This window comes from Lissotriton vulgaris, chromosome 3_1 (genome assembly GCF_964263255.1).
Source record: "Lissotriton vulgaris chromosome 3_1, aLisVul1.2, whole genome shotgun sequence".
In the NCBI taxonomy this organism is placed as follows: Eukaryota; Metazoa; Chordata; class Amphibia; order Caudata; family Salamandridae; genus Lissotriton; species Lissotriton vulgaris.
The window spans coordinates 813881894-813907580 of NC_141689.1; the positions used below are offsets into that span (position 1 = coordinate 813881894).

General features: G+C 41.7%; 1 protein-coding gene across 1 annotated transcript in view; it reads right to left on the bottom strand.

Annotated features, from left to right (window-relative positions):
* The window catches only part of SYK (spleen associated tyrosine kinase), a 281314-nt gene that overhangs the window by 109371 nt on the left and 146256 nt on the right, over positions 1–25687 (bottom strand). The window contains exons 7-8 of the mRNA XM_086963566.1: positions 22326–22375; positions 2929–3000 (exon numbers count right to left, since the gene is read on the bottom strand). Of these exons, the coding sequence (XP_086819692.1) occupies positions 2929–3000; positions 22326–22375 (122 nt within the window). The remainder of the gene's footprint in view (positions 1–2928; positions 3001–22325; positions 22376–25687) is intronic.

Consider the following 25687-nt stretch of genomic DNA (forward strand, 5'->3'; position numbering starts at 1 on the left):
ATGGTGAACTTTTCAGTGAGATTGCAATCTCTCGATGTTTAATGCAAAGCTGTGTAGTGGCCCTCTTACTTTTCATACTCTACAGTAACAAGCTGTGCCCTACTTATCCTCTGTCACTCCTGGTGCCCCTAAGGTCAATGGTGAATTTCTTCCTACTCTGCTTTATACTCATGACTCACTATTGATGGCCTCCACCCAAAAGCACTGCTTCTGCAAATTAATTATTTTAATCAATTCATTGCTGACCATGACTTGCTTACAAATGTCTCTAAATCGTTTATTATGGTTTGCGGCCCTAAACTGATTTGAGTTTCTACTCCTACTGTTGGCAACAAACGACTGGATAAAACTAGAATGTTCTCATATCTTGGGGTCAATTTTGATTTCTCTGGTTCTTGGGTTCCCAACATTGGGCATCTTGGGCTGAAGCTATCTAGAGTAGGTGGCTCTCTCTTTAGCCTACTGCACCCTCCTCTCTCTCCACTCCTCCAGATTTACAACACAGTGAGTGCCCGTGGCAATGTACGGAGCTGAGGTCTGGGGCACTGCTAATTATGCAGCTATTCAGGTGGAGGAAAAACAATTTTGGAGAAAGGCTCTATCAGGACCCCCCATCTACTTCCTACTTTATGTTTCATGAGGAATTGGGTATGACCCAACATAATGGACCATATCAAAGTTAGCCTCCTACTTTTATGATTAGCCATATGGCGAGCTAAGGCAACGGCTCAGAGCCAAGCCATTATCAATGATTGTCTAGAGGGTGACAACGGCCTTAGTATCAGATGGCTAGCATACATGAGAAAAACCTTTCATGATGTAGGATTGTCTCACTTCTTTGCTGAACCTTGTTCCAGTGGGATAATAGGCAAAAAGACAGTGAAACTTTAGTGCTAAACCATGCTCGCTCTCCAAGTCTTACAATAGAAAACAAAAATTGCAGCTTATCTATACTTGAATATAGATAGTGCCTCGTGGACTATTTGTATACCACACGAGCGATTGGAAAGATCCTTATTATTCTGCTTTAGAGCTGATAGTTTTATTCATCTACTTTGTTTTCCTCTGGGCTTTCTGAAGAATGTTAGCATGTCCCTCTTTCCCTGCGATGGTAGATCCCTCCAAACAATGCTACAGTTTCTTTTTTTTGTAAATTTTATTTAAAATATACAAAACAATTTTTAATCTTTTTTAAAAGTCATGCAATTTTAGGCTGTGTAGGCCAGCCATGTGATTTCTTCAGCAACTGAGAATTCCTAATGCTGCTTTTATGCAGGCTCCTTTTTGTGACTTGTCATTTGTTCACGTAGCACTATGCACCTTAAGTGAATTTGTTCATCATTTATTTTAACTAATTAATGCATGATTTTTACCTGATTTTATATGTGTTAATTTTATTCTGCATGATGTTTCCACTATGGATTTAATTGGACACATGTACTTTTGTGGTTGCTTTTGCATCAGAATAATGGAATTGCTGATTCTGATGCTAAATAATTTGTGTTCTACTTCAAGCTCAATGTGGAAGCCTCAGCAGCTTCCTTCATTGTGCTGGTCACTAGTCTGCTTTGTTTTAATGTGTGTGCTGTTGATTGAGTAGTTCCTTCACATATATTGGGTTTCACATTACATTGGTCTAACCTTTATTTTTCTTGGAATTTCTTGATTGGTAATGATTAGGATTTGGAAGAGGCACAAAGTGTTGCTGGCTAGATTGGTTACTGGTAATCTTCATTACAGTATGTCCGTCTCTATCCTGTTATATTTCAGAATTACCTTGCTCTCTCCCATTTTAGAGGTGAAGGAGATAGTGGTGGACTGTTATCATTTATCTGGGTAGTTTGTGCAGGCATTTGAGGCATGATAGAAGGAGCCCATATTTTACATGGCATGGTGTAAAAATAGAATTTTTTTAACAAAGTTCAAGACAGTGCCAATCATTGGTGCAAGGGTCAGTCTCACTGATAGAGCACTGTTCGACAAAAGAGTAGGACTCACTGTAATAAAGAGTGCTGGTAAGTAAGTGGATCATTTAAATACACAATTGCTCTCTCGCTGACACAGAGGGCATATTCTGGCTTGGATATGAGGTGATGGCCCACTTCATAAGTGCACTATATTTTTCCTTGATTCCTTCATGTATCCAATTGTGCAAGGTTAATCATTATAATAACAAATCACCCATTGGAAAGTGGAACGTCAAATATATATTTCCGAAGACATTCAATCTCCAAGACATTTGACATATTTCAAATTTTAAAACCCACTCACAATAAGTTTGAGTACATACGTGGGGAATAACACACACTATTCTGGAACTGATGTAAACAATTGATACAGGAGAGCACACAATTTGAAAGTGGTGACTAGTTTAGGTGCCTATCACATTGTTACAGACAGGTTTAAACACATACATGACAACAATTAAGTCTGAGCATTACCCATGGTCACTACCCAAGCAAGGACTTATGAGCCAATTTGTGGCGCCAGTTTGAAGTATACTCCTTGTTTAATTTATTTCAATGTACAGTGGCCACTAGTAAAGCCAAGATATCACATGAAGGTGGTTGAAAGTGATTGGAACTGAGAGGTTAACATCGCAAGTTCAGTCTAAAGTATGCAAAGTCACCTGTGCAGTACTGGTGTCTCTTTAATAAAAAGAATGAATTTGCACGCAAATCCCTTAGCATGTCCCACTGAGGTTACACCCAACCACCATCTCCAACAGGGGTAAGTTTGCTTTCAGGGAAAGTTGGGTCATATTTAGCCACAGAATTAATTGTTGCAAGTTATAATGAAAAAGAGTTAAAAAAAGAGAAAAACCCAAAGTACACACTGTTAGTAGCCAACACCACACTGATTAGTGCATGTTAAAGAAAGAGCTAAATTTGGACAGTCCATTCGTTAGTGCATCTGCAAATAAAGCACCTTTTTACTGCCACCTCTTGGAAATGAGTTGGATTTGAGTCTTGAGATAAGTCCTCCAGATTTTTGGCAACTCTAAAAACCATAATATCAAAAAGGATCAGTAATTGTGTCATGCAAAACTGTATAGGCACCTTAAAATCTTATAGTGAACTATGCCTTTTCCTGTGTGGATCAATTGAAAGTTTCAATTTGTGATGAATGAATACACTTACGGGGTAATTCACAAAGGTAACTTTCACTCAAGCGTAATTTACATATGTAACTTCGTATTACACTTTTGAGTAACATTACTACTTTTAGGTATTCACAAGTTCCGAGTGTAAAGATACTCAAGAGGGAGTGGAGCCAAAATTATGAGTGTAAGGTACTACTGCCAACAAACACTAGTAAGTCCAGCTCCACGTATTGCAAACCACTGACTTAAAATAAAACTTCGTAGGAAATAGTGTTAAATGAAAATGAAATAATTCCAAATAATTAGAAGGATAAATACATTTTAATGATTAAAAAATATATTAAAAAAAAGATATTTGTTATTCAATTGTAAACTATTTTTGCAACCTTTTTTCAATTAAAAATTATAATAATTTCTAATAAAATATAATTAAATTACTCTTAATTAATTTTATAAATATATTCCAGTGCTTATTGATTCTCATTTAAAAAATAAGTTTCTAGTTTAGGTGATAATTCATTTTATTATTTAAACGCCAGAAAGTTAGCTCCTGAAGGACAAAAAATAATTTTGTATACAATAATAATTATTAAAAGTGCTGTATAGAACTTATAAGTTATTTAATTTAATACTATTTCCTATGGGGTTTTATTTTAAGTCCCATTCTTCATTATTTTCTACGGGATGATGTTGTAGTACCATAAGTAGCCATGGACTTACTACAGCTTTGATCTGGAGTAATTTACTAATGTTTTGGGTCTCTCTTTAGCTTTTGTAACTTTAGAAGTGCAGTTTGAGATTAGCAATGGGCTTGCTCTTTTGTGGGTGGGTGCATTTCCCTACCGAATCCCCTCTCTAAACCTCTCCTTACTCTTCCCAAAACTCCTCCCATTTAGTGTTTTAGTGAGAAGTATGCCCCTTGTTCCAGCCACTCCCCCTGGTCCTTCCCACATTAACTAATAAGGGGCTGATTACTATGCGACTGTAAAAGGCTTCGGCCTTTGGCCAGAGCCTCTACTGTAGCATTATAATGAGCAGGTCGGTTTACTTTACGACTGCCTCATTAGGATGGAGGCGGTCATTAACTAAACCTGCTAGTCATTCTGGCTGGCTTTCGACGGGCTCGGAGATCCCGTCGGCCAGTCAGAATCTGGCCTGTAATCTCAAGGGCTGGCATTTCCGCCCTTGAGATTACAATGTCGGGTTTCGGCAGCCTTTCTGTGCTTGCCTTTCTGACACAGAAAGGCTGTCGGCACTTGACTTTGGGGGACAGCAGCAGGGCCCCCTTGGGTGCATGGCCTCCTGTTGATCTCTGCACCCCATTACAGGCACCTTGAGGTGCCTGCCACGGGGTGCAGGGATGAACTGCACCTCCCTTTTCTCAATGGGAGCTTGTGTTATGGCCGGTTTCCAGCCATAACAAGAGCTCCCGATGAGAAAAGTGCAATGAGACTGAACAGTATTCTGCAGCATTGTTATGGGCTAGTCGGGAATGACGACCGGGTGTCAGTCGGTCCCAGGACCGAGTTGGTGTCGGGCAGAAGGAATTCCACCCGACATGGAAATGAGGATCTAAGTAGTAAACTTGCACATGTGAGGCTCTCTAAAAGAAAAAATATGAGAGGTGAAGATTTACACTCGTTGGTGTGTGAACAGCATTTTGTACTACTACTGCAGTACTACAAAATGCAGTTTGTGAATAGGCCTATTATTGTTTGAAACAGTGAATTGATATTTATTCAATAGAAAGCAGTAGAGAATATGAAATATGCGTTAGAAAATAATACTTCTCAACATTTAACATGTTTACAGTGTTACAATGAACAAACAAATACTGTCTAGGACAACTTAAATATTTTTAGGCATATCAATAGTTACACACCTATATATTGCATTATATCTATCATGCAAAAGTAAGATGCTGAAACACATCACGGTCTTGAATTATATGTTTATATTGCAATTTTTGTTTTGCTTAAAACACAGCAATTCTGGTTTAAAAAATTAAAGTTTGTGGTCTCTTTTTGCTTATGAAATCTAAGTGCAGTCTGTAAATAACCCTTCACCACTGACCATCTAAACTCTCACAACCTCCCAATAAAGGTCTTAGCCATTACGGAAACCTAGAATGACAATAAAATCATATCTACTCAACTAAATCACCCACAATGACACAATCACTTTTTCACAATCACATCGATACAAACACAAATACATGTGTAGGTATGTCTTGCACACAAACGTCCAGAGGATGCCAACCTCAAATCTGCATGGAGTTTAGATATACATTTAGGGTTTAAGGACCCTAGCTAAAAGGTTGTGAACCCTAGCAGACTTCTGGTCCTTTATTGGAGCTCCCGTAGGAAGAGGAATTCACAGAACTATTTCAGGGACAACAAAGCCCAGGAGAGTTTTACCAGGTTACCTGGACCTTTTTCCACAAGTTAGAGGAACTGTGGCTCAATTCCCCAAATGCTGTGGGGTCTGCAAACCACATGATAAAATACACATTTCTTAAAATGTTATTGTTTGAAGAGGACCCAGAAGTCAGTAGATGGTGCTCTTGCCCTCTTCTTGCTCTTTTCAATTTACATTTCTGGACTTGGGTATGGAGCCTCTGAGTCCTGTGATGGTGGCCACAAAGTCTTTTCTGCAGTTATCTAATTAGAAATCTAGAGAACCTGGCTCTCAAATTGCAGACCTACAATAGTTGTTGGGCGAAAAAGATCCTTTTTTCCAATCAAGTTTGAATATTTTTTTTTCATTTTGGTTTCGTTAGAGGTCGGCAAACTTTAATTGATATTAATGGTCTCAAAAAGTTGACCTCTCTTATTTGCAGTCTTAAAAAATGTAAACACAATTTCTCAAAAACTACCGCACAGACTTTTGCAAATTAAGCAAAGGCAATTTCCTGAATAAGGTGCGAGTTTCATGCCACATTTGATACAATTCCATTGATTTTTTTGTAATGAAGTGCAAAGATTTCTAAAGTGTGGCATGAAGTGGGATGACCTGCCCCTACACAGAAGAGGCTCCCCCTCAATTCATTAATTCCACAAGAAGCTGTAGACCGGGATGTTTTAGCAGTCCCACTCGGTTCCTCTAGTAGTTAAAATGAGAAATGTTCCTTTTTTTTTACCCCCCCGTGATGGATTTGCATGGAATTAAAAATATCAAGAAAAAGTTAAACATGGTAAGCATCTGACAAGTGTTTGCAGAGCTGTATAACTGCACCATTTGTAAATAAATATTTCTTGACACCTTCATTTAACTTTGACACCCTGAGATTCCTGCACTATGATTAAAGTGCTAACAACCTGACACATTTCAAGCAGATCCATTAAGGAGCACCGAGGTGATTAGCATGTGAAAACGCTTTGCCCACTCTTAACTGCGCCCCAACTTATTCATTCTGCACAAAACCTGCCAAAGTCACAGAAGACTGAACATGCAAAAAATCTGATGGGAATTTACAAGTGCTGACACAGTTATTAACCAATTAGAACTTTTTTGAGTCCCCTCAATAAATCGGTGCAAATGTAAAAATATCAACAGTAGGACAAACGTGCTAGGCATGTGCCAGATTTAGAGAAAATTCGTCATGCAGCGATTAACTTAAAACAAAAATATGTATTTTCAACTGTCAAGCTTTTTCTATATTCAAGCTTTTTCTATAATTCAACCTCTTCATGCCTGGAACAAAAACATTTTGAAATGCTAATTGCTAAAAACAAAAACAAAAAACTATTGAAACAATATACACCGACCAAGCAAAGTCACTTCCGTGAGCAAAGTTCTACTTTTCTGCCACTTTTGGTGTAATTCTGATCAGTCGTTTTTTTTCTGTATCGAGGAATAAAGAATCCTATAGTGTTCAAATTGGAATATTCCTCTTTTTTTACCATTTCTTTGGCCTCCACTCGATGGAACTTTACAAAACGTGCTATGCCGAACCAAAAGATAATGACATTTATTACTAGCAAGTTATGTGCAGATTTGGTGCCAATCAAGTAATCAAGAACACACAAAATGCATTTTCAGTGTAAACTTTGACTCAACTGTAACTACTGCTATAAATGGGAACAGATTGAATACGGAATGTTTAGATTTTGCTTACATTAAATGAATAGACAGCGGCCAGAACTAGTGAATTCATTATGTGAATTTGTGGCTGTGGCATTACAGTATAAATTTAGATTTACCACACTTGCGCATAGTTTGTACATAATTTGCAGATTTCAAAAGAACATGCTTGGATCTCAAAAGGACCAAATAATAATGTGAGACAATGTGGCACCCAGTGCTACATTATTTGGATAACCCTGATGCATCATTTGATCCTCTAATGCTGCACAATCCTTGCAGCCTCTGCCATTGTTAAAATTAACGGGACCCTGTAAAATATGCATTTCTATCCCACATTATACATTAGTTGAAAACTAATCTGAACAAATTGTATGTTGTGATGCCTAAAAGAAAGCGAGTTTAGAACCCTGTTTGACCATTCAATCTTAGGGTTGTCTTCCCCCAAACTTTTGCTTTCATCCTCCTATTTTTCTGAATTTGTTTTTGCTGGTCTTAGGACTCTGTGCATTTAACCACTGCTAACTAGTGCTGAAGGGCTTGTGCTCACTTCCTAAAACAACATAAAATGTGCTTAAACGTGATTGGGATATTTAATTTACATATAAGTCCCTGGAAAAGTTTTATACCACATACCAATTAAATGGTCAATTAAATGTTACTAGTGGTTCTTCATCGCTTTTTGTGCCACCCACTTAAGTAGCCCCTTAAAACAGGTCTCTGGCCTGCCATTGCAGCCTGCCAGCAGTTTTAAACTGTCAATTCGACTTGGCAAAATAACCTCCTTGCCAAGCCTTAAACTCCCCTTTTCTTACTTATAGATCACCTTCAAGGCACGCCCTAAGCAGCCCAAAGGGAGGGTGCATTATAATTAAAAGGTTGGACATAACCTTTAAGTTTGACATATCCTGGCAGTGAAAACGTCCTATACTCTTTTTCTCTACTATGAGTCCTATCTCTCCCATGGGATAACATTGGGGTGCCTTATTATTACATTTAATAAGTGCTAACCTTTTATTGGAAGCAGTTGAGAAATGCGTGTCTTTTTTAAATTAAAATCCTCTTTAAAGATAAAGTCAGATTTTAAGTTACAATTTAAAAAATGCCACTTTTAGAAGGTTGGCATTTTTCTGCCAATAGGACTCTCAGACTAACTATTCGATTCACTTTCTGGACCTGCAAAAGCACTCTCAGAGTAAAGCCTTCTGCTGTGGCCTACAGTGCACTACCTGGAGACTGATTTGCTTCACCTGGAAGGACTGCTACCTGAAGCCTGCTTTGAACCTCCAGAGGCCTGCCCTGCTGCTTGAGCACTGTTTAACTTCTTGAACCTAGGACTACCAGAGTGACTCCAAGGGCTAGTTGACTGGCCTCCTGATCAGAGCATCAGGGATAGAAAATGCTACACCGTCTAAAACCCGTACCTGGACCCTGCCTGAGTGAGTCCTGGCCCTTCAAGTGGTGTCTCTCCATTAATGGACCCTTGGAAAATATGCAAAAGGTGCCCAGATAGCCAAAATCCAAAACTTGGGACTTAAAAAGGTTTTGGCTAAAAAGTTCCCTGAGAACCCAGTGGAAACGGAGACAGCACCTTTGTTGATGATAGTGCGCTTTGCAAACACACATCACATAACCTACCTGCTCATCAAGCTGTCCAAGGTGCATAGGCGGTTGGCCTGAATTCGCGGCAGCTGCATTCCTCTCCTTAGCAGCAAATCCTGTTCACGGGCCCTTTGCAGAAGAAGTATCCGGCCTTGTGGAACCCTCGTCATGTACAGCTCGCAGTTTTGTTCCACTGTAGATTTTCGGCTTCCAAAAAAGGGACTAACGGTCTGATTGAGATCTTTGCGGACGCGGTACTCCGTCACAACAGTGACAGATATCCTGTCTGCCAAAATATAAATCCCATTATATCATTTGGGAATTCTATTTCGGCGGATGGGATACTCGTCACGTTATAATCGGGGAACCTGTGCGCCAATATATAAATCCGGCCCTTAGTCCGAATGTATAAATAATCTTTGCAACTTCATCCAGCAGCTCCCTGCAAAAGAGGCCTCCTCCTCAGACACCGCATTCACCACTAAACTCCACCTTTTCAGACATTTTCCACTAAATTTCTTCTAAGTCTTAAGGTAAGCGCGACCAGGTCCTATCCATTTCTTGTATCTGACTCGTGCGCCATTGCAATCTGCCATCATTTTCAACTGTGGCCCAGTCTTGTTAGAGTAGATGTCAGCGGTTAGTGATTTGATCTTTTAGGCACTAATTTATCCCTTTAAAATTTAAAAATTCATAACTCCGGTTCAACTGATTGGATTTTTGTCATTTGCTGTCAAATAATTTACTAGAATTTACCCTATTTTCGAAATTTCTTGTGTTGTGTTCTAACTTTATTACTGTATGTGCTGCAAAAATACTTTACACATTGCCTCTAAATTAATACTGAATTATTTTGTGTCAAGCTATTAGAGGGGCAAATACAGGTTAATTAAGTGACTGTTTTGGGTCACCCTGACAAGGGTTGTGGCTGTTGCATAAGCAGGGTTAACACCCCACTCAACCTCCAATCCATTTTGCTCACAAACCAGTTTGCCTCTCATCTCTGCTCCAGAGCTCAATACACATTTTCACCTAAGTGGTAACAACCCTGCCTCTAGAGAACACTGGCTTGGTTTTGTGGCCAAGGAATGCAGAGGCTGGTTCAACAACAGATCCCTTGTCAGGAATGATCTATTTTAGAGGATCATACCTAACACTTCTTATTTTGACTTAGTGATGGGAAATGAAGCAGACTGTACCAATTAATATCCAGAACCATATGGGGGGCCAGATTGGCGCTGTGTGAGTGAGCTCCACTGGACGAGATCTAATCCTTCAATTTTCCGGACATACTGAGAGTCAGTGCAGGCTCAAACACACAGTCTAACGTTGCCTGTGAGGTGGCCCACCGGGGGAGCCAACGTTTTGTAGTAGCAATACACCCAGCAGTGAGAGGCAGGCCCCGATATCTTCCGTACATCCCCTGGCTGGCGTGGAAGGTGACGCAGCTGGGGGACACATCAAGGCCGGACGTTAGTGTGGGGCCACGGCGAGACCAGAACTGATCCATTTTCCACGAACACGAATGAGGTGAGTCGGACGAGGAATTATTGCCCGTTGGTTCCTGTGTCGGGCGGGGAATTGAATCTGCGGTCACTAACAGTGGGCCACGTCATAAAATCCAACCTCGATCTGGCGCTCGCGGCCGTAATGGTCGAGAGAAATCTCATGGAGACGCTGCAGGCCTGTAAGTGTGGAAGGCAAGTCCTGCTGTGCCCTGGCTGCGGAAGAGGTTCATGTCGGGCGTGGAGCCCGGCCCGAGGACACAGGGACGCGCCACCATTTTGTGAGCTGACAGCCTGCGCCTCAAGACATGGAGAGAAGGCAAGTGCAGTTGATGGAGTGAATTTAACCCCATAACATTATACTGGCAGTGGAAGGGTAACACCAGAGAGAACAGGGGCCCAGACGTTGGGAAGCTGCTAAGGCATTGTGCAGTGTACACAGTGGTGTGACAGTTTGACTATCAGAGGGGCTAGTGTGGCACACGTTGTCATCGCGCTCTCAGACTGCCTACTGGTCACGAGGAGGTTGGCGCCTGGGTGTTTGTTTGGTGAAAGAGGCCAGTCTGCATGGAACAGTTGTGCAGGATTGCGGACAGATTCAACTGTGCGGATAGTTTGAAGAGATTATTTCTGCAACCATGGGCAAACATGATGCCAAACAACCAAAGCTGACTTTTGATAACAGGCGGACCACAAGGCTCACTGAGTCAGACCCGGAAACGAGTTCTGAATGCCAAACCGAGTCCCAAATGGAGAATCAAGGGAAGGATCTGCGGTCTTTAATTTTGAAGATGCGGTCAAGCCTTCGGAACATTGATAATAAATTGGATGCGCTCACTACACAACTCAATGCAGTCAAGACACAGGTGGACTCCCAAAAGACCAGGTTGGATGTGCTGGAGAATCGTGCCACTGACTTCCACAAATTTCAGTTTGATACTAAGGACCAGTTGTTAAATATGGATAAACAGTTGGGAATAATTTGTGCAAAGAACGAAGATTTAAAAACTAGGACTCAAACGGAACAACCTATGAATCACAGGGTACCGGAGACGACGGCCATTGTGAAGATGGAGACCTATGTGGCTGACCTGCTTCATGAGATCTTCGACCCAAATTTGTCTAATGTGTTTGCTGTGGAAAGAGCGCCTCATGCCTTGGGGCCAAAACCACCTGTCGGAGCCAGGCCCATCCTCATGAAAATCCTGAATTACCAGGACCGAGATCTGATTCTTCCTCTGTCCCGGGAAAAAGGAGCTATCACACATAAAGATAATAACATTTCATTCTACCCTGACTTTATACCAGCGGCTGTGCATGCGGCAAGGAGAGAATTCCTTCCTGTAAACGGATATTGCTTCAGGCACAGATTCCTTACTCCCTGCTATAACCTGTGAAGCTCACGATCTCCCATGATGGTACAACACACTTTTTTATATTCTCAATACACCTTGGGGGTCAACGGAGTCCTCTGCGAACAATCTAAGGGATAATGACTAACGACTGGTGCTGTATAAGCACAGCAAATTGGTTTAACCCGGGATATACTGGGTTGAGGCAATGGTTAGTAAGCGGCTTGATAACTGTATTGTGCAACTGTGTTGTTTCCATTTGTGTGTAATTACAGGCTTGCTGTGACAATGGATAGTCAGAAGCCACACTGTTATGGGATTAGCATGGCTTTCAGCAGTTTCCTGGCTACTCTGTTTTTGACAGGGATGTATGCAGGTGTTTCTACGCCCCCCAGGGAGAGCTCCCACCAGTTGTTTCTCGTGTTTTCAGGAATTCCTGAATATGTTATATTGGGGGAGGTTTTACACAACCTAATTTGGGGTTGGAGTGGGTGGCAGGGAGGAGGGGTGTTTTATCTTGTTTTTAACCAGGATGGGTTTGTTATGTTTTTGGCCTGTGAATTGCTATACAGTTCCCCAGACCGCATCTGGGTGCCACTGAATGTGATGCAGTGCTTCGATCCTCCTGTACTTTTATACTATATTATGTTAGTGAACATATGACCAGTTTGAATTTCCTAACGTGGAACATCAGTGGGTTAAATGACGGTAGGAAGTCCAGGCATGTCCATGCATATCTACTAAGGCATCACGCAGACATATGCATGTTACAGGAAATGGAGATAAATGTTGTGCCCTATCCCAGGCTGATGCATAGTAGATTGGGCTCAGTGTACTCATCCATCTATTCAAATTACTCTCGAGGGGTTGCCATGTTGAGTAGACGGGGTCTTGACTGGAGGGAAAGGGATCTGCGCACTGACTCAGAGGGTAGGTTCATCATACTCACGGACTGTCTGGGTGGGATCCTGGTTGTGATAGTCACAATATATGGCCCTAATGTCGACGCACCTAGCTTTTTCCAAGATATATGGGCCAAAGTCAAGGCAACAAAATTGTGACACCATTATCTGGGGTGGGGACTTTAATGCAATATTACATGATGAATTGGATAGGAAAGGTACATCTCAAATGTCTAGTGCAGCACTGCAGGCCATCATCTCAGACGGAAATTTGGTGGACATTTGGAGATGTAGTCACCCAGTGACCAAAGAGGGGACATGTATAGCTGAGCACCATAGAGCATGGTCAAGATTGGATTTCTGTTTGGTTTCACAGGATGTGGCCAACTGGACTAGTGAGGACTTGCATCTTTCCAGATCCCTGAAGGGACCACGCGCCTTGCCTTTTGCGATTAGTATTTTCCGACTCAGTTCCATGTCTATTTACTTGGCGGTTACCACCGCATGCCCTCTAGATGAGGCCTTTAAAGAAGAGATCAGAGAAGACATTACGGACTATTTTACCCTTAACACTGGTTCAGTGGACACTGAGGCCTCTTTTTGGGAGGCGTTCAAGACGGTTATTAGGGGCAAATGCATTGCCCGGCAGGCTGGGGTACGGAAGGCAATTCGGGGCACACTTGCATTTCTAGAAAACCAGATCAAAGAGCGGGAAACACAGGTTTACTCCTTTGGTGACCCCAGACGCTGGCCCTCTTGAAAGAGAAGCTGCTTAACTTTGAGGAGGAGGCACAGTGCGAGGTTACATTTCTGGGGAAATACGCTCAGGCCAGGAGGTACGGAGAGGGTGACTAGCCGGGGAGGACGATCCATCGCTTATATACCAGAGCTAAGAGGTACACTACCATCTGTTCTTAGATGCCAGACAGGAATTTTAGATTAATTTTCCCGCTTTTACTCCGAATTATACACTGCTCCCCAGGAATCGACTCAAGAGGGCCTGTTACCCTTTCTTGATTCACTGGAACGGCTCTGGTTAAGTCAAAGACACAGGGATTATCTAGACTTCCCCTTAACCATGGAGGACGTCACTCAGGTAATCAAGAGTTTGCCGCTGGACAAGGCTCCCGGGTCGGACGGTCTGACCACCGCCTTCTATAAGACCTATGTGGAGAAGCTGGTGCCGCACTTAATAGCTCTATACGAGGAGGCCCAAGTCTCTGGCATTTTGCCACTGTCAATGTGCAAAGCAATAATAATAACCCTGTTGAAACCCGGGAAGCCTGAAAATGAACTGGACTCATATAGACCATTGTCAATATTAAACGTGGATGTAAAGATATTGGCGAAGCTGATTGCAAATCGTTGCAGCCCCTCCTCCCCCTGGTCGCCTGCCCGTCCCGACCAATTGGTATTTATCACAGGGAGATGTACTTCCCACAATCTCAGGACCTTGTGTTCAGGGCTGCATTATCTTCACCCTGACTTGCAAGCTGCCGTTGTCTCCCTCAATGCTACAAAAGCGCTCAATACTCTTGAATAGCCTCATCTATTTGCCATTCTGGGTTGCATGGGGTTTAGTCCACTGTTTATGAATTTGATTTGTCTGCTCTACACACAGGCAACGGCTCGGATCCGTGTTAACGGTCTCATGTTGGCACCATTTGGTATCTCGCGTGGTACAAGGCAGGGATGCCCACTGTCCCCACTGCTCTTCGGGATATCGATGGAGACGTTGGTAGCACACATTAGGAAACATCACACTGCTAGGGGGAATTGGGTTTAGCATGAGGAGCCTTTTAATTTCATTATACGTTGATGACGTCACGTTGTACTTGATTGACCCGGCGTCGCACCTATATCCCTTACTGCAGGAATTTATTAAATTTGGTGGACTCTCTGGCATTTCCATGAACTGGGCTAAATCTGTAATTTTTCCCTTGGAAGACGTCACTTTCCTGGCCCCCTCCGAGTTCCCTCTAAAATGGGCGGACGAACCTGTGAATTATCTGGGCATATTGTTCAGTAGAATTATGCAAGAAATATGGGACATGAATTATGTACGTGCCAAATATGGCTGGAAGAGAAAGTCACAGCGTGGCTAAGCTCCCTCTCTCACTAGCCGGGAAAATAGTGCCAGTCAAGATGGTGGTACTGCGGAAATTTCTTTATTTATTCACCAATATTCCCATCCCTCTCACGCAACCCTTTTTTAAATTTCTCTGATCTTTGCTGGTTTCGCTGGTCTGAGTGGGCGGACAGGCATGCGGTGCCCGAGCAACCTTTGGCCGATGACCGGTGGAGCTCTCCCACGCAGCTTTACAGGAGTTTGGCTTTGGTTCACCCTTTGGCCGTCACCTACCCAGCCGTCGTCGGACACAGTTTTCCTCGTCTCCCAGTTGTGCATCCTATACCCTCCCCCCTCCCCTTCCCTCCATTATTCTCCCCTACCTCTCCTATTACTTCCCTCTCTCCCCTATCCTTCTATCCCCTTGCCTATTTTTTTCCTCTTCTTTATGCTATGCTTTTGTACGCATATAATTCCTGTAACGTAGCTCCAGAAACTGATGTAACTTTGTAACCATGTTCCTCATGTAAAGCGATCTGATATCTCCGGGTCTAGCCAGCACTATATAAAACTTGATAAATAAATAAATAAATAAAATAAATGGTACACGCAGGAAATAACATTTGTAATTGTCATCTTATGCGTTTGTGCTGATAACTATGGATTGATTAGGTACTGGCCTAATGTTTGCATTGTTTATAGCATTGTTTTAAAATGCCAATTAAAAAAAATATATATATATCCAGAACCATTCTAGCCTCTATGGCTCTTGCCCTAGGAAAAGAGAAACAAGTCTGTACCATAACATAGGGGAAGGCACCTCAATTAAATAAAGGAATAGTTTGTGGAAATTAGAACTCCTTGAGATGGACAATGACAAACTTTTCAGGACTTCTGGGAACTTTACTCAGAACTGTCTTGGACATTGGAAAAAATAAATATGGAAATAAAAGGATTCTGCTCGAAACCTAAAACAAAGAATACCCAAGAACCTCTGACTTCTGAAGCCAACCAGGGAATGGATCGAGGGGGCAATAGTATAGGCTCCTGTTAGGCAGCTACTAAAACAGGACTCCTGGCTCCAACAAGGCCAAATGCAGCAGATCAGTGAGGACCAGATTCTGCAGGAGCCCTGGAGGAAGTGAGACCTGGTGCCTTGGGCCTGCCATTAGGTCTGTCAGCTGCAGGAATTACCAGGTGAAACTCTTCTAGCAGCTGGAGAAAAGTAACGGGACATAGGGGGGGATTATATGATTGCAGCATGTATAACGTCAACATGAAGGCCTTCTGCTAAATTTCAATGCAGGTGCACCTTTAGTTTGGCAACGATGGAGACTTCTCTGTCTCCCTTGGCAGTAAGGGCCATCGGAGAAATGGCTACATATCCATCAAACCAACTTTTCATGACGGGCGCATCATAGTTTTTCTTTACAAAAAGAAAATCCTGCTACAGGATTTTAATTTTGTAAAGAAAAGAAACATTCTGTGCTACAGGGCTGCATGCTGCTGACGCAGTCTTGTATCACAGAGTAATATGCATTGCCAGGAACTGCTGTGATGTTTTCATAAATGACCGCCTGCCTGGCAGTCATTTATAAATTAGGCCAGTGTACCACTATAAACCCCACAACTTACACATCAAAATAATTACACAATTGGCATATTTACATTTTAATTAATTAGCATTAATTAGCAATTAATTAATAATTATAAATAAATCACCTCCCACTATATTTCCCTATAAATGCCACCACCAATTTCGTAAAACATGACACAATTAACAACATTAATTAACAATTAATGAATTAATTAATAACAATTACCAGGCAAAATATACATAATTATTCATAAAGTAGCTCACACAATTAACACTATAAAAAATTAATTCAATATTATATTAAAATATTAATAAATGTATTCAAATTAAATTACTTCCCACCCTACTCCCCTATCAACCCACAACCCGCTCCTAAAAAGATGACACAATTAACATAATTTCCAATTAATGAATAATATTTAACAACACACTAATAAATAAGTAATAATAAATTAATTCCCACAATTAACAATATGAAATTTAAAATAAATAAATATTAATTAATACAAAATATTAATACATTAATTATAATGAACTTACTTCCCACCCTATTCCCCTATAAACCCACCACCTGCTCCTAAAATAATGACACAATTAACATATTTACCAATTAATTAATCAATAAAAATTAACAGCTAATTATTAATTAATTAAGTATAAATTAATTCCCACAATTAACACTATAAAATTAAAATTAAATAAATACTAATAAATACAAATTAATATTCAAATTATTATAATTAAATGAATTCCCACCCCATTCCTCTATAAATCCACAACCCGCTACAGAACTAAAACTCAAAATTTACATAAAATTAAATTAATTACTTCTAAAAATGTAACACATATATTAAAAAACAAATACAATACTAAGACAAATAAAAAGAGCACATACATTTAAAATACATACTAAAACATAACACTAACTAAAGAAACAATATGTTTTACAATGATATTTTTGAAAACAATATTAATGCTTTTAATATTTTATAAAACGATATTTCTTACCTTAAACTCGATATTCTTGACCACGATATTCTTGTAGTCGATATTTATGTATCTCAATATTTTGCACTTGATATTAGTGCAAGTTGACATTTCCAGCTCGATATTCTGACTATTTACCCTTTTAACATCCCCATTATTACATTATACAGACATACAGCACAAAAGTAAGGACTATAATATTTGCTACACTAATCTTAATGAGTAATATTTTTGATGCCAGAGATGGGACAAGCATAGGGCTTCACTTTGCTAAGCCCATGCAGCCAATTATAGTGTAGTGTTTTTCCAACGTGGACATCCACAAACAGGGCCGGACTGGGGACCCAGAGCAGCCCTGGCAATTTATTAGGACCAGTCCCAACCCCCTTCCACCCCGCCAAGAGGGGGAGCCGGGTGGAGGTGCAAGTATGTAGCAATGCTGCTTTTGTTATTAGGGGGCCGATATGCAACACCGCCACAAAACCGGCCCCCAGTAATAAAAAACGGTCCCCACAGCTGCAAAACTGGCCCCCACCCTTCCAGCCTCCTTTGAAAATGCCTGATGCCAGCTGCGGCCAGTCCGGTGTTGGTTAAGTCCCAATCGTGTCATTGACTTTGTGCAAAAAAAGCGAAGAGCAGGAGATGCGTTGCGCTAGGACGCAAAAATTAGAAAGTGAGATCTTGTGTGGCATTTGTATTCAAAGTACATCCTCCTGTACAAGATTCTACGTGGCAACTGTCCAGGAGTAAGCCACAGAAAATGGGTAGTTTTGTAAAAAACACATCATGCGTGGGAATATCACAAGATATCCTGCATGTTCATTGTTTTAACTTGTCTTTCTTTGGAGCTAGGATTTTATGCAAAACCAGGTCATGCTACTTTTGGCTTTATGTCAAATCTTAGGGGTGTTTGCATTGTTTCCAACCTTTCAAGATCCTCTTCTGTTCATCTTAAAGGGTTTGGCACTATCAGTCGCAAAGCTATAAGAGCAGACACTTGGAACAACAATTCAGTGTAAAATATATATTGCCAAAGAAAATTGATTTCCCGTGCGATTCGATCTGGGATGTCAACGGCATCACTTGACGTCACAGAATTGCCATTGCAACCCTTGGTAAATCTGGCACACTATGTTTCAACTTCATTCTTCTAAAACATGAATCTAATCAGAGCCTGCTCCAGGTCAGACCAGTGTTTCTGTACAGGGCACTGGAGCCAGGGCCGGACTGGGAAAAGAAACCAGCCCTGGCACACTGCTCAGCCAGCCCCCCCCTGCGTTGAGAGGAAGTGCAGCAAAGCAGTGTACGAGGGCCAGTTTCGGCCGATTTTGTTACTGGGGGGTGATATTGCCGACCCCCGGTAACAAAAAAAGGCCCCCCAGGGGGTCCAAAACCAGCCCCCACCCTAGCGGCCCACCGGGGAAAAGCCCGGTGCCCGCTATGGCCAGTCCGCGAACATCTGAACTAGACTGAGCAAATGATGGCCACTAGAGGACATTGGGCCTGATTGACAGACTGGCGAATTAGATACTCCATCAGAAATTTGACAGATATCTTGTCCGCCGTATTACAAGTGTATTATATTCAATTGCTCTTGTAATTCATCGGACATGATATCCGTCATGTTTGTAACAGAGTATCCCATTCGCCAAACTCTAATTTAGGCCCAGCACTGTTACATAGGAGATTGGACTTTCTGAAGTCAACGCAGAGTGATGCCAACTGTGGACTATTTTAAAACCCACACAACTGTGTTACTCTCAAGGGCCACTAAGCTTAAATGTTGGATGAGAAGTTTTTAAACTTGCTGTTTCCTTTCTTTGAAGTCATACTAACCTGTCCACAATTAACTACAAATCTGTTAAATATAACCAAAGATGCGTATTTTACAGTGCACATTCATACCTAAGGGCCTCTTGGCATAAGAGAGATGCTTATTGTTGCCCAACTCAATTCACTACAGAACCCCGATCTTCTGAACCTGTGACCATAAGGTCAAACATAGATCCTGGGAGGGGTTGCAATAGTTCACCAAGTCATTCTAGGTTACATATTGATACCGGAAGCCCTTAAAAAAATTCAATCCTCTGCTTTTGTCAACTTGGCTTGGCAGTTCGGGCTGGACTAGTCCCATGAGGCACAGGGTCAGATGATTTGCATATGGCCATGTCTGAACTGGGGTGGCGAAGTAAGCTAAAGAATGATGATGGATTAAACCCAGATCAGTTGACTGGGGGTGAGTGCTTGCATTGTTTAACACTCCGCCCATCATCCTCTTTGGTTTTGCTTTGTTCGCCCTAAGTTGGCAGGGTATGCCCAGACGTGGGTCCCTTGCTCACTTTGCCACTGGATTCAAGCTAGCCTGGCTGATGACGGCTGATTAGCCAGAAACCGGTCCTAGGATGCTTGTTTCCTGTCCAGGGAAGACATGGCTTGGCAGTTCAGGCTGGACTGTTCCCCTGAGGCACAGGGTCCGACTGATTTGCATATGGCCATGTCTGAACTGGGGTGGCGGAGTGAGCTAAAGAACAATGATGGATTAAACCCAGATCAGTTCACTGGGGGTGAGTGCTTGCATTGTTCAACATTCGGTCCATCATCCCCTTTGGTTTTGCTTTGTCAACTGGGCCACATCTCTTCAAATAAACCATATTTATAATTCGTCCTACTGTACTAGAACATATTACTCTAATTTGTATTGGAACATTCACTACGGAGGAACTGGTCTTATCTGAAACAGCTTCTCCCCTCTTAGGGCCCAATAACACGCCAGGTGGAACTAAAATCCCATATACAATCTCTATGCCATATCACAGCTGGCCTGGTGATCCGCACCCAAATTTACTGGGTGCATAAATGGCCTGGTAAATTAGGCTTTGGCAGCAACAGCAGTCAAGCCTCTGCCTCAATGTTCCCACCTGGCACCTTTCCATGGCAAAGGGGAGGCTTTACAAGCCAAGGCACATTTTCACCTCCCCCAACACCCCATAAGCATCCAAACCTCCCTCCTTTCACCCCTGCCCCGCACTTCCTACCAGCTCACATTTACCAGAGCAGGACCAAATTATTCACTGTGTTGCACTAACTCAGGTGTTAAAGAGAGGCATCTAATGTAGCAAAGCCAGCTTATTTTTGGGGCTGTATTATCTTTTTCTTTTGACTTTTCAATACTGATTGATCAAAAAGGGATCCCAACGCAATGTCTAATAGAAAGGGTTCTTAAGGAAGAAAAGTATATATTTTCACCAAATCCTACTGAGATTGTTAGTGACCAAAATAAGGATTTTGCTTAACATGGGAGCTCAAGAGCACAAATTTAGTAATACTGCCCCTTCTAAGACCGAGGGTAAAATAGTGTTTGTCACAAAAAAGCCAGCACATTTAGCACTATTTGAGTCAAAAAAAGTGCACACTTCCTTAAATTAAAAGTGGGCCTCTTTTAATCTGCTTACCCCACATATGTCTTGCAACTCTTCTGTAGCTTGGGCTTGACTTGATGTGCAAACATGTGGATTTTTGTAAAAACATATTTCCATTAATGCATGAACCCTGCAGAACAGTATTGTGCAATATATATGCTAAGACACTGTAAGATTCAAGACAGTGGGGCCTAATTCGGCAAAAACTTAAAAATTCACAAAGCCAATGCAACTGACTGTGTGAATGCAAATTCTAAAACCACAATACATAGGGGCTTATTTATGAAAACTGTTGCATCGGTGCATGAAACAGCGATGCAACAGATTTCACTGAGCCCTACTTGTGACACAATGGATGTGCCGTATTTACTGTACGGCGCTCCATGTAGCAAAGAGTGACAGATGCGTTAGGAATCCTGATGAATCTGTCGATGCAAAAGACACCCATTGCTGCAGTCGTGACACCACCCCAGCAGTGCATGAGGCAGGCCACTACACATAACACTATATCACCCTTACACCTGCTATGGGCAAGCATAAGGTTTTGATGCAGTGGCTTCCTAGAAATGGTGCAGTAAAATCTGATAGATTTCACTGCGACACTCCTATGAGGCTTTGTTGTATGGGAACGCCCACCATGCGTACATTATACCTGACACGGGTACAAGGTGGCGCAGGGCTTTACAAGGTGACGCATCAGGCTAGATGTTTCACCTTGTAAATATGGATCAACATGGCGCATTGCGAACACCACCGCTGGGTCACAAAAAGTGATGCAATGGCGGCGCAAAAGTGTTGCAAGGGGCTCATAAATATGCCCGCAGTGCTTTGAAATTTATAAGAACAATTCTGATTTGCAACAACAGGTACATCCCTCATCCCCTGCAATCCTCAAAGGTATGCATGCACATACACTGCATGACAGTTTTGCAACTGCAAAGCAACAAGCCAGCTTTGTGATATTTTACAATATATCCCTTTGCAGTGTGAGGACTTTGAGCATCTATTATACCAGAGAGAGAACGACTTAAGCACAATGTCAAAAATGCACTACAACCAGCTTCAATGGAGAATAAGCCCCAAGAACTTAGAAAGAGAAAGACAGACTTTGGTATTTTTCTGTATTAAGGGCCTTATTTCATGTTAGGTGGATGGCATACTCTTTAAACTCTGATGAATATCTTGTCCTCTAGGTTAATGCCTAGAGGACAAGACATTCTAACCTAGTGCTCTAGGTTAGAATGCATAGGCTATAATGCACTTGTGATGAGATGGGCAGGACATATGCCACGTTTGTGATGAAGTATCCTTTTCGCAAACTTTAAATAAGGCCCTAATGGCCCTTTTGAAATAATTGCTGCTTGGAGAACAGTGTCTGATGTAACATGAATTTGCATGCATAACTAAACAAAATATTGCATTATTTTTTTTACGGTACAGACAAAAACCCTTTTCTAATCCATAGGCAACCGTACAATTTCATTAGTATGGAACTGTGTTGAATCATTAGTCTATGAGTGCCATATTTCTTTTAGAGACCGTTGATGTGTTTGAGTTAAAATTTGCAATTTATGCATGAGTTTGTGGCATATATGGCAAGTGTGGTAAATCCCTGAATGGACGGAACATGCAGGGGCCGCATAATTGAATAATTCTAGTGGTCTTGAATATAATGTGTGTGGGAGAAGACATTTTAGAATTACTTACCACAGGGTGAGCTGATGGAAGTGGAGGACGTGTTCCAAAATCAATACTTCCTACAAAATAAATAACACTTTTCAACACACTGTTAAAACATTTTAGTATTTAGATAGTCATGGCAGAACGTCATTTAGTTCCAAAGAGTGTCACAGAATGATGTCACACTACAGAATTATGTCAACAAAAGAGTGAATTCAACATGTAATCTGCGCAAATACTGTAGGACTGATGTGCATAGATAGGAACGCAAACACGTTTTTAAAGTTTGAGCCATTCCAGCATAAGAAAGATTGATCTTGCGTTGTCATGGACAGTGAAGTGTAACCAGATATTGAAGTCCCAGTGCTCAGTGCGGGGTGGTTGAGCACTACTGATGGACTGGAGTTGCAAAAAGAATCAGGGAAGACACTCCAATGTTAGTGTATGGCATAGGTAGGCCCTGCAGTGGTGAAATATTAATGTAAGAGCATTTCACTATCAGGACATGTAAAATTAAAAAGTTCATGTCAAACTTTTTTAATACACTGTACTCTGCCTTCTGGGCTGTATAGGGCCTACCTTTGGGCTGACTTACATGTCTTAGAAAGGAACGTTTGGGCCTGGCAAAAGGTTGATTTTGCCCAGTTGAAATAGCAGTTGAAAACTGCACAAAGGCTGCAATGGCAGACCTGAGACATGTTTAAAGTGCTACTTAAGAGGTTGTCACAATCAGTGCTGTGGACCCACTAGTAGCATTATATTTACAGGCCCTGGGCACAAGTAGTGCCATTTTACTAGGGCTTTACAAGTACATTAAATTAGCCAGTTAGCTATAGGCCAATTCTACCCTATTTCAAGGAGGAAGCACAAGCCCTTTAGTACTTGTTAGCAGTGGTGAAGTGCGCAGAGTCCTAAAGTCAACAAAGACAGGTTAAAAAAACACAACTCACCGTACTCTACATAGGTTAAACCTTATCACAGGGACTGGTGTTAAGCAATGCCTCAGATATGTGTAAAATCTGCATCAATTAACACACATGACATGGAGTTGCACGTCTATTGCTATATTGTGGAAAGCAGCCCCTTCTGACCTGGAAATAAAGGTCGTCCAAAAAGATTTTCTTAAAAAGTAAATAATGTTATTGGGTCTGTAATCACACCTCTATGCGAAGAAAGGGATCTCCAGATTTCTGGACTTGGCATTAGTGATTGCCAGACAAGTGACAGCGAAGCACTGGAGGTTCCCTGATGGACCACCTCGATTCAGGTAAAAAGAAGAGGTTGAAAAGTGGAAGATAGTGAAGGGAGCTACCCTAAGGAATGTGGAACATCAAGATCTCTCTAATGACCCATTACTGAACATAGTAATGAAATGCTGAATCTGTTTAGTGGGCTTTCTGTTCAGAGCTAAGCATTGCTGAATAATATTTAAAATGGGTAAGTGCACTGTATTTTAAATGATGTTGTTTTACAAACGTCAAGGTTATTGCATATGGGAAAGGAGGGTTGGGGCAGTAAGAGGTGGTGGTTGTGTAATTGGCATATGGCAATGCAAATGTGGTCTTTTTTCTCTTCTCCTTTTTATTGGAGCCTACTGTGCTTCGTACCCAGTGACCACCGCAGGTTGTGGTTTATATCTTTATTAGCACCGTTTATCCTAAATGGGTATATTAGTATAAAGTTAACAGGACTCAGCAAACACTAGGGATGGAAAGACAAGAATATGATACTTGTTCAGGTGTAAAATGTACTAAATGCAATTAACACAAGTAAAAAAAAAACTTGAATATTTTGGTTAAGGTTTTAATTTAACTTAATAATGCATTTTATTTTGCACATATTTTCAAAATAACAAGAAGGGAAACATTTCAACCGTTTTTATAATAGTTGGGTGTAGTGGTCAAGGTCAAAGAAAAACACTGACCAGTTTCACAACCTTTATTTTATTTGCATTCTCAATGCCAGAATGCATCCTTGACTCTTGTGAGTGCCTAGACTTTACATAGATGATATTCATGCAGCTTGATTGTGAGGACACATGTTGCTGTTAAAGGTAGTCAAGCGCATCCAGGCCCTTGAGAAGGTGTGTAGGCGCTAGGCACCGCAGGGTCAGTCAAACAGCCAGTTCTTCATCTTCTAGTGAAATTCAAGAAACGAGGAAGAGGTTCTGATGTGTTGAGGGAGGATGTTACAGATTTTGGTTCTGATGTAGGGGAATGAACAACCTTTATCCCTGCTATTGTGGATGCAGGGTGTGTGAGTGAGTGAGAGCATGGCTGAGAATAGGTGTTGGTTGTTTACCATGTTATTGAATTTGAACTATGCACTTTAACCCCTTAAGCGCTGCCGTCGGCCAATGGCCGACGGCAACGCTACCTCGCCAGTGCTGCCGTCGGCCATTGGCCGACGGCATTCCACCCACGCTCGGAAACGCCCACACCGCGGCGGAATTACCGCCGCGGTTAACGGGTTAAATCCCTTAAAGCTGTCGCTGAGGGATATGAGTTTATTAGTACTACAAGCTGTCATTCTCACCATGAGGTTCTGAATTATGATCTAAGCACTTTATTCCTCTGAATGTAAAATACCAAAGTTTTTTTTATCGTAGATGGTTTTAATATTTCTGTTTTACTGTATGATTTTAATTGTGTATCTTTTATGATCATCCTTTGGAAGATCGAAAAAGACAAAGAAAGAAAGAAAGAGAATTGGTGTCTGGTCAACTGGTGAAAGTGAATGCTGTTGTTCAGGTATACTGGTCTAATGTTATGCAGTGCTTTGTGTGGTTGTGTGAGATGTTTGAACTGGTTGTGTTCATGTTTGGGGAGCCAGCTTAGCTCTTTTTTGATCGGTGCTGGAATCCCATTGGGCCCAGGGGCCTCATCGTTCTTCATATATTAAAGGTCTTGATGACCATTTGGGGGTTTATCTGGGCTGGTAGTGTACAGTGTGCTTTGGCCGGAGATATGTTGCCCATAGGCGAGTTACCTGGGCTACCGATCGTATCTCCAGGCTTTGAACTAGATTGCCACACTCGCCCCCCCCCCCCCCCCCCCGCCCCCCAGCTGGCCCCTTGTGTGCTGTCTTTGTGTGGTGGGGGGCAATTGCGTATAGCTGCTTGACATGGATCAGTCAGTCTTTTTCTGCTTCTACATTTTCTCTTGAGAGTACTCTGCTGCTCAGCTGGTTTATATGTCTCCACAGTTGCGCTGAGTTATTCTGTTTAAGCGGGGAGAAGACTTTGAACCATTCCCTTACCTTGGCGGCTTTTTTGTGTTCCCATAGTTTATTCCTTCGAGCTGCCCTCAACGATGAAACCGACAGTCCCTCCGATAGTCCACCCCCTCTTCTTTTTTGCGAGGGCCTTACGCAGGAGCCGTTTGCGATCT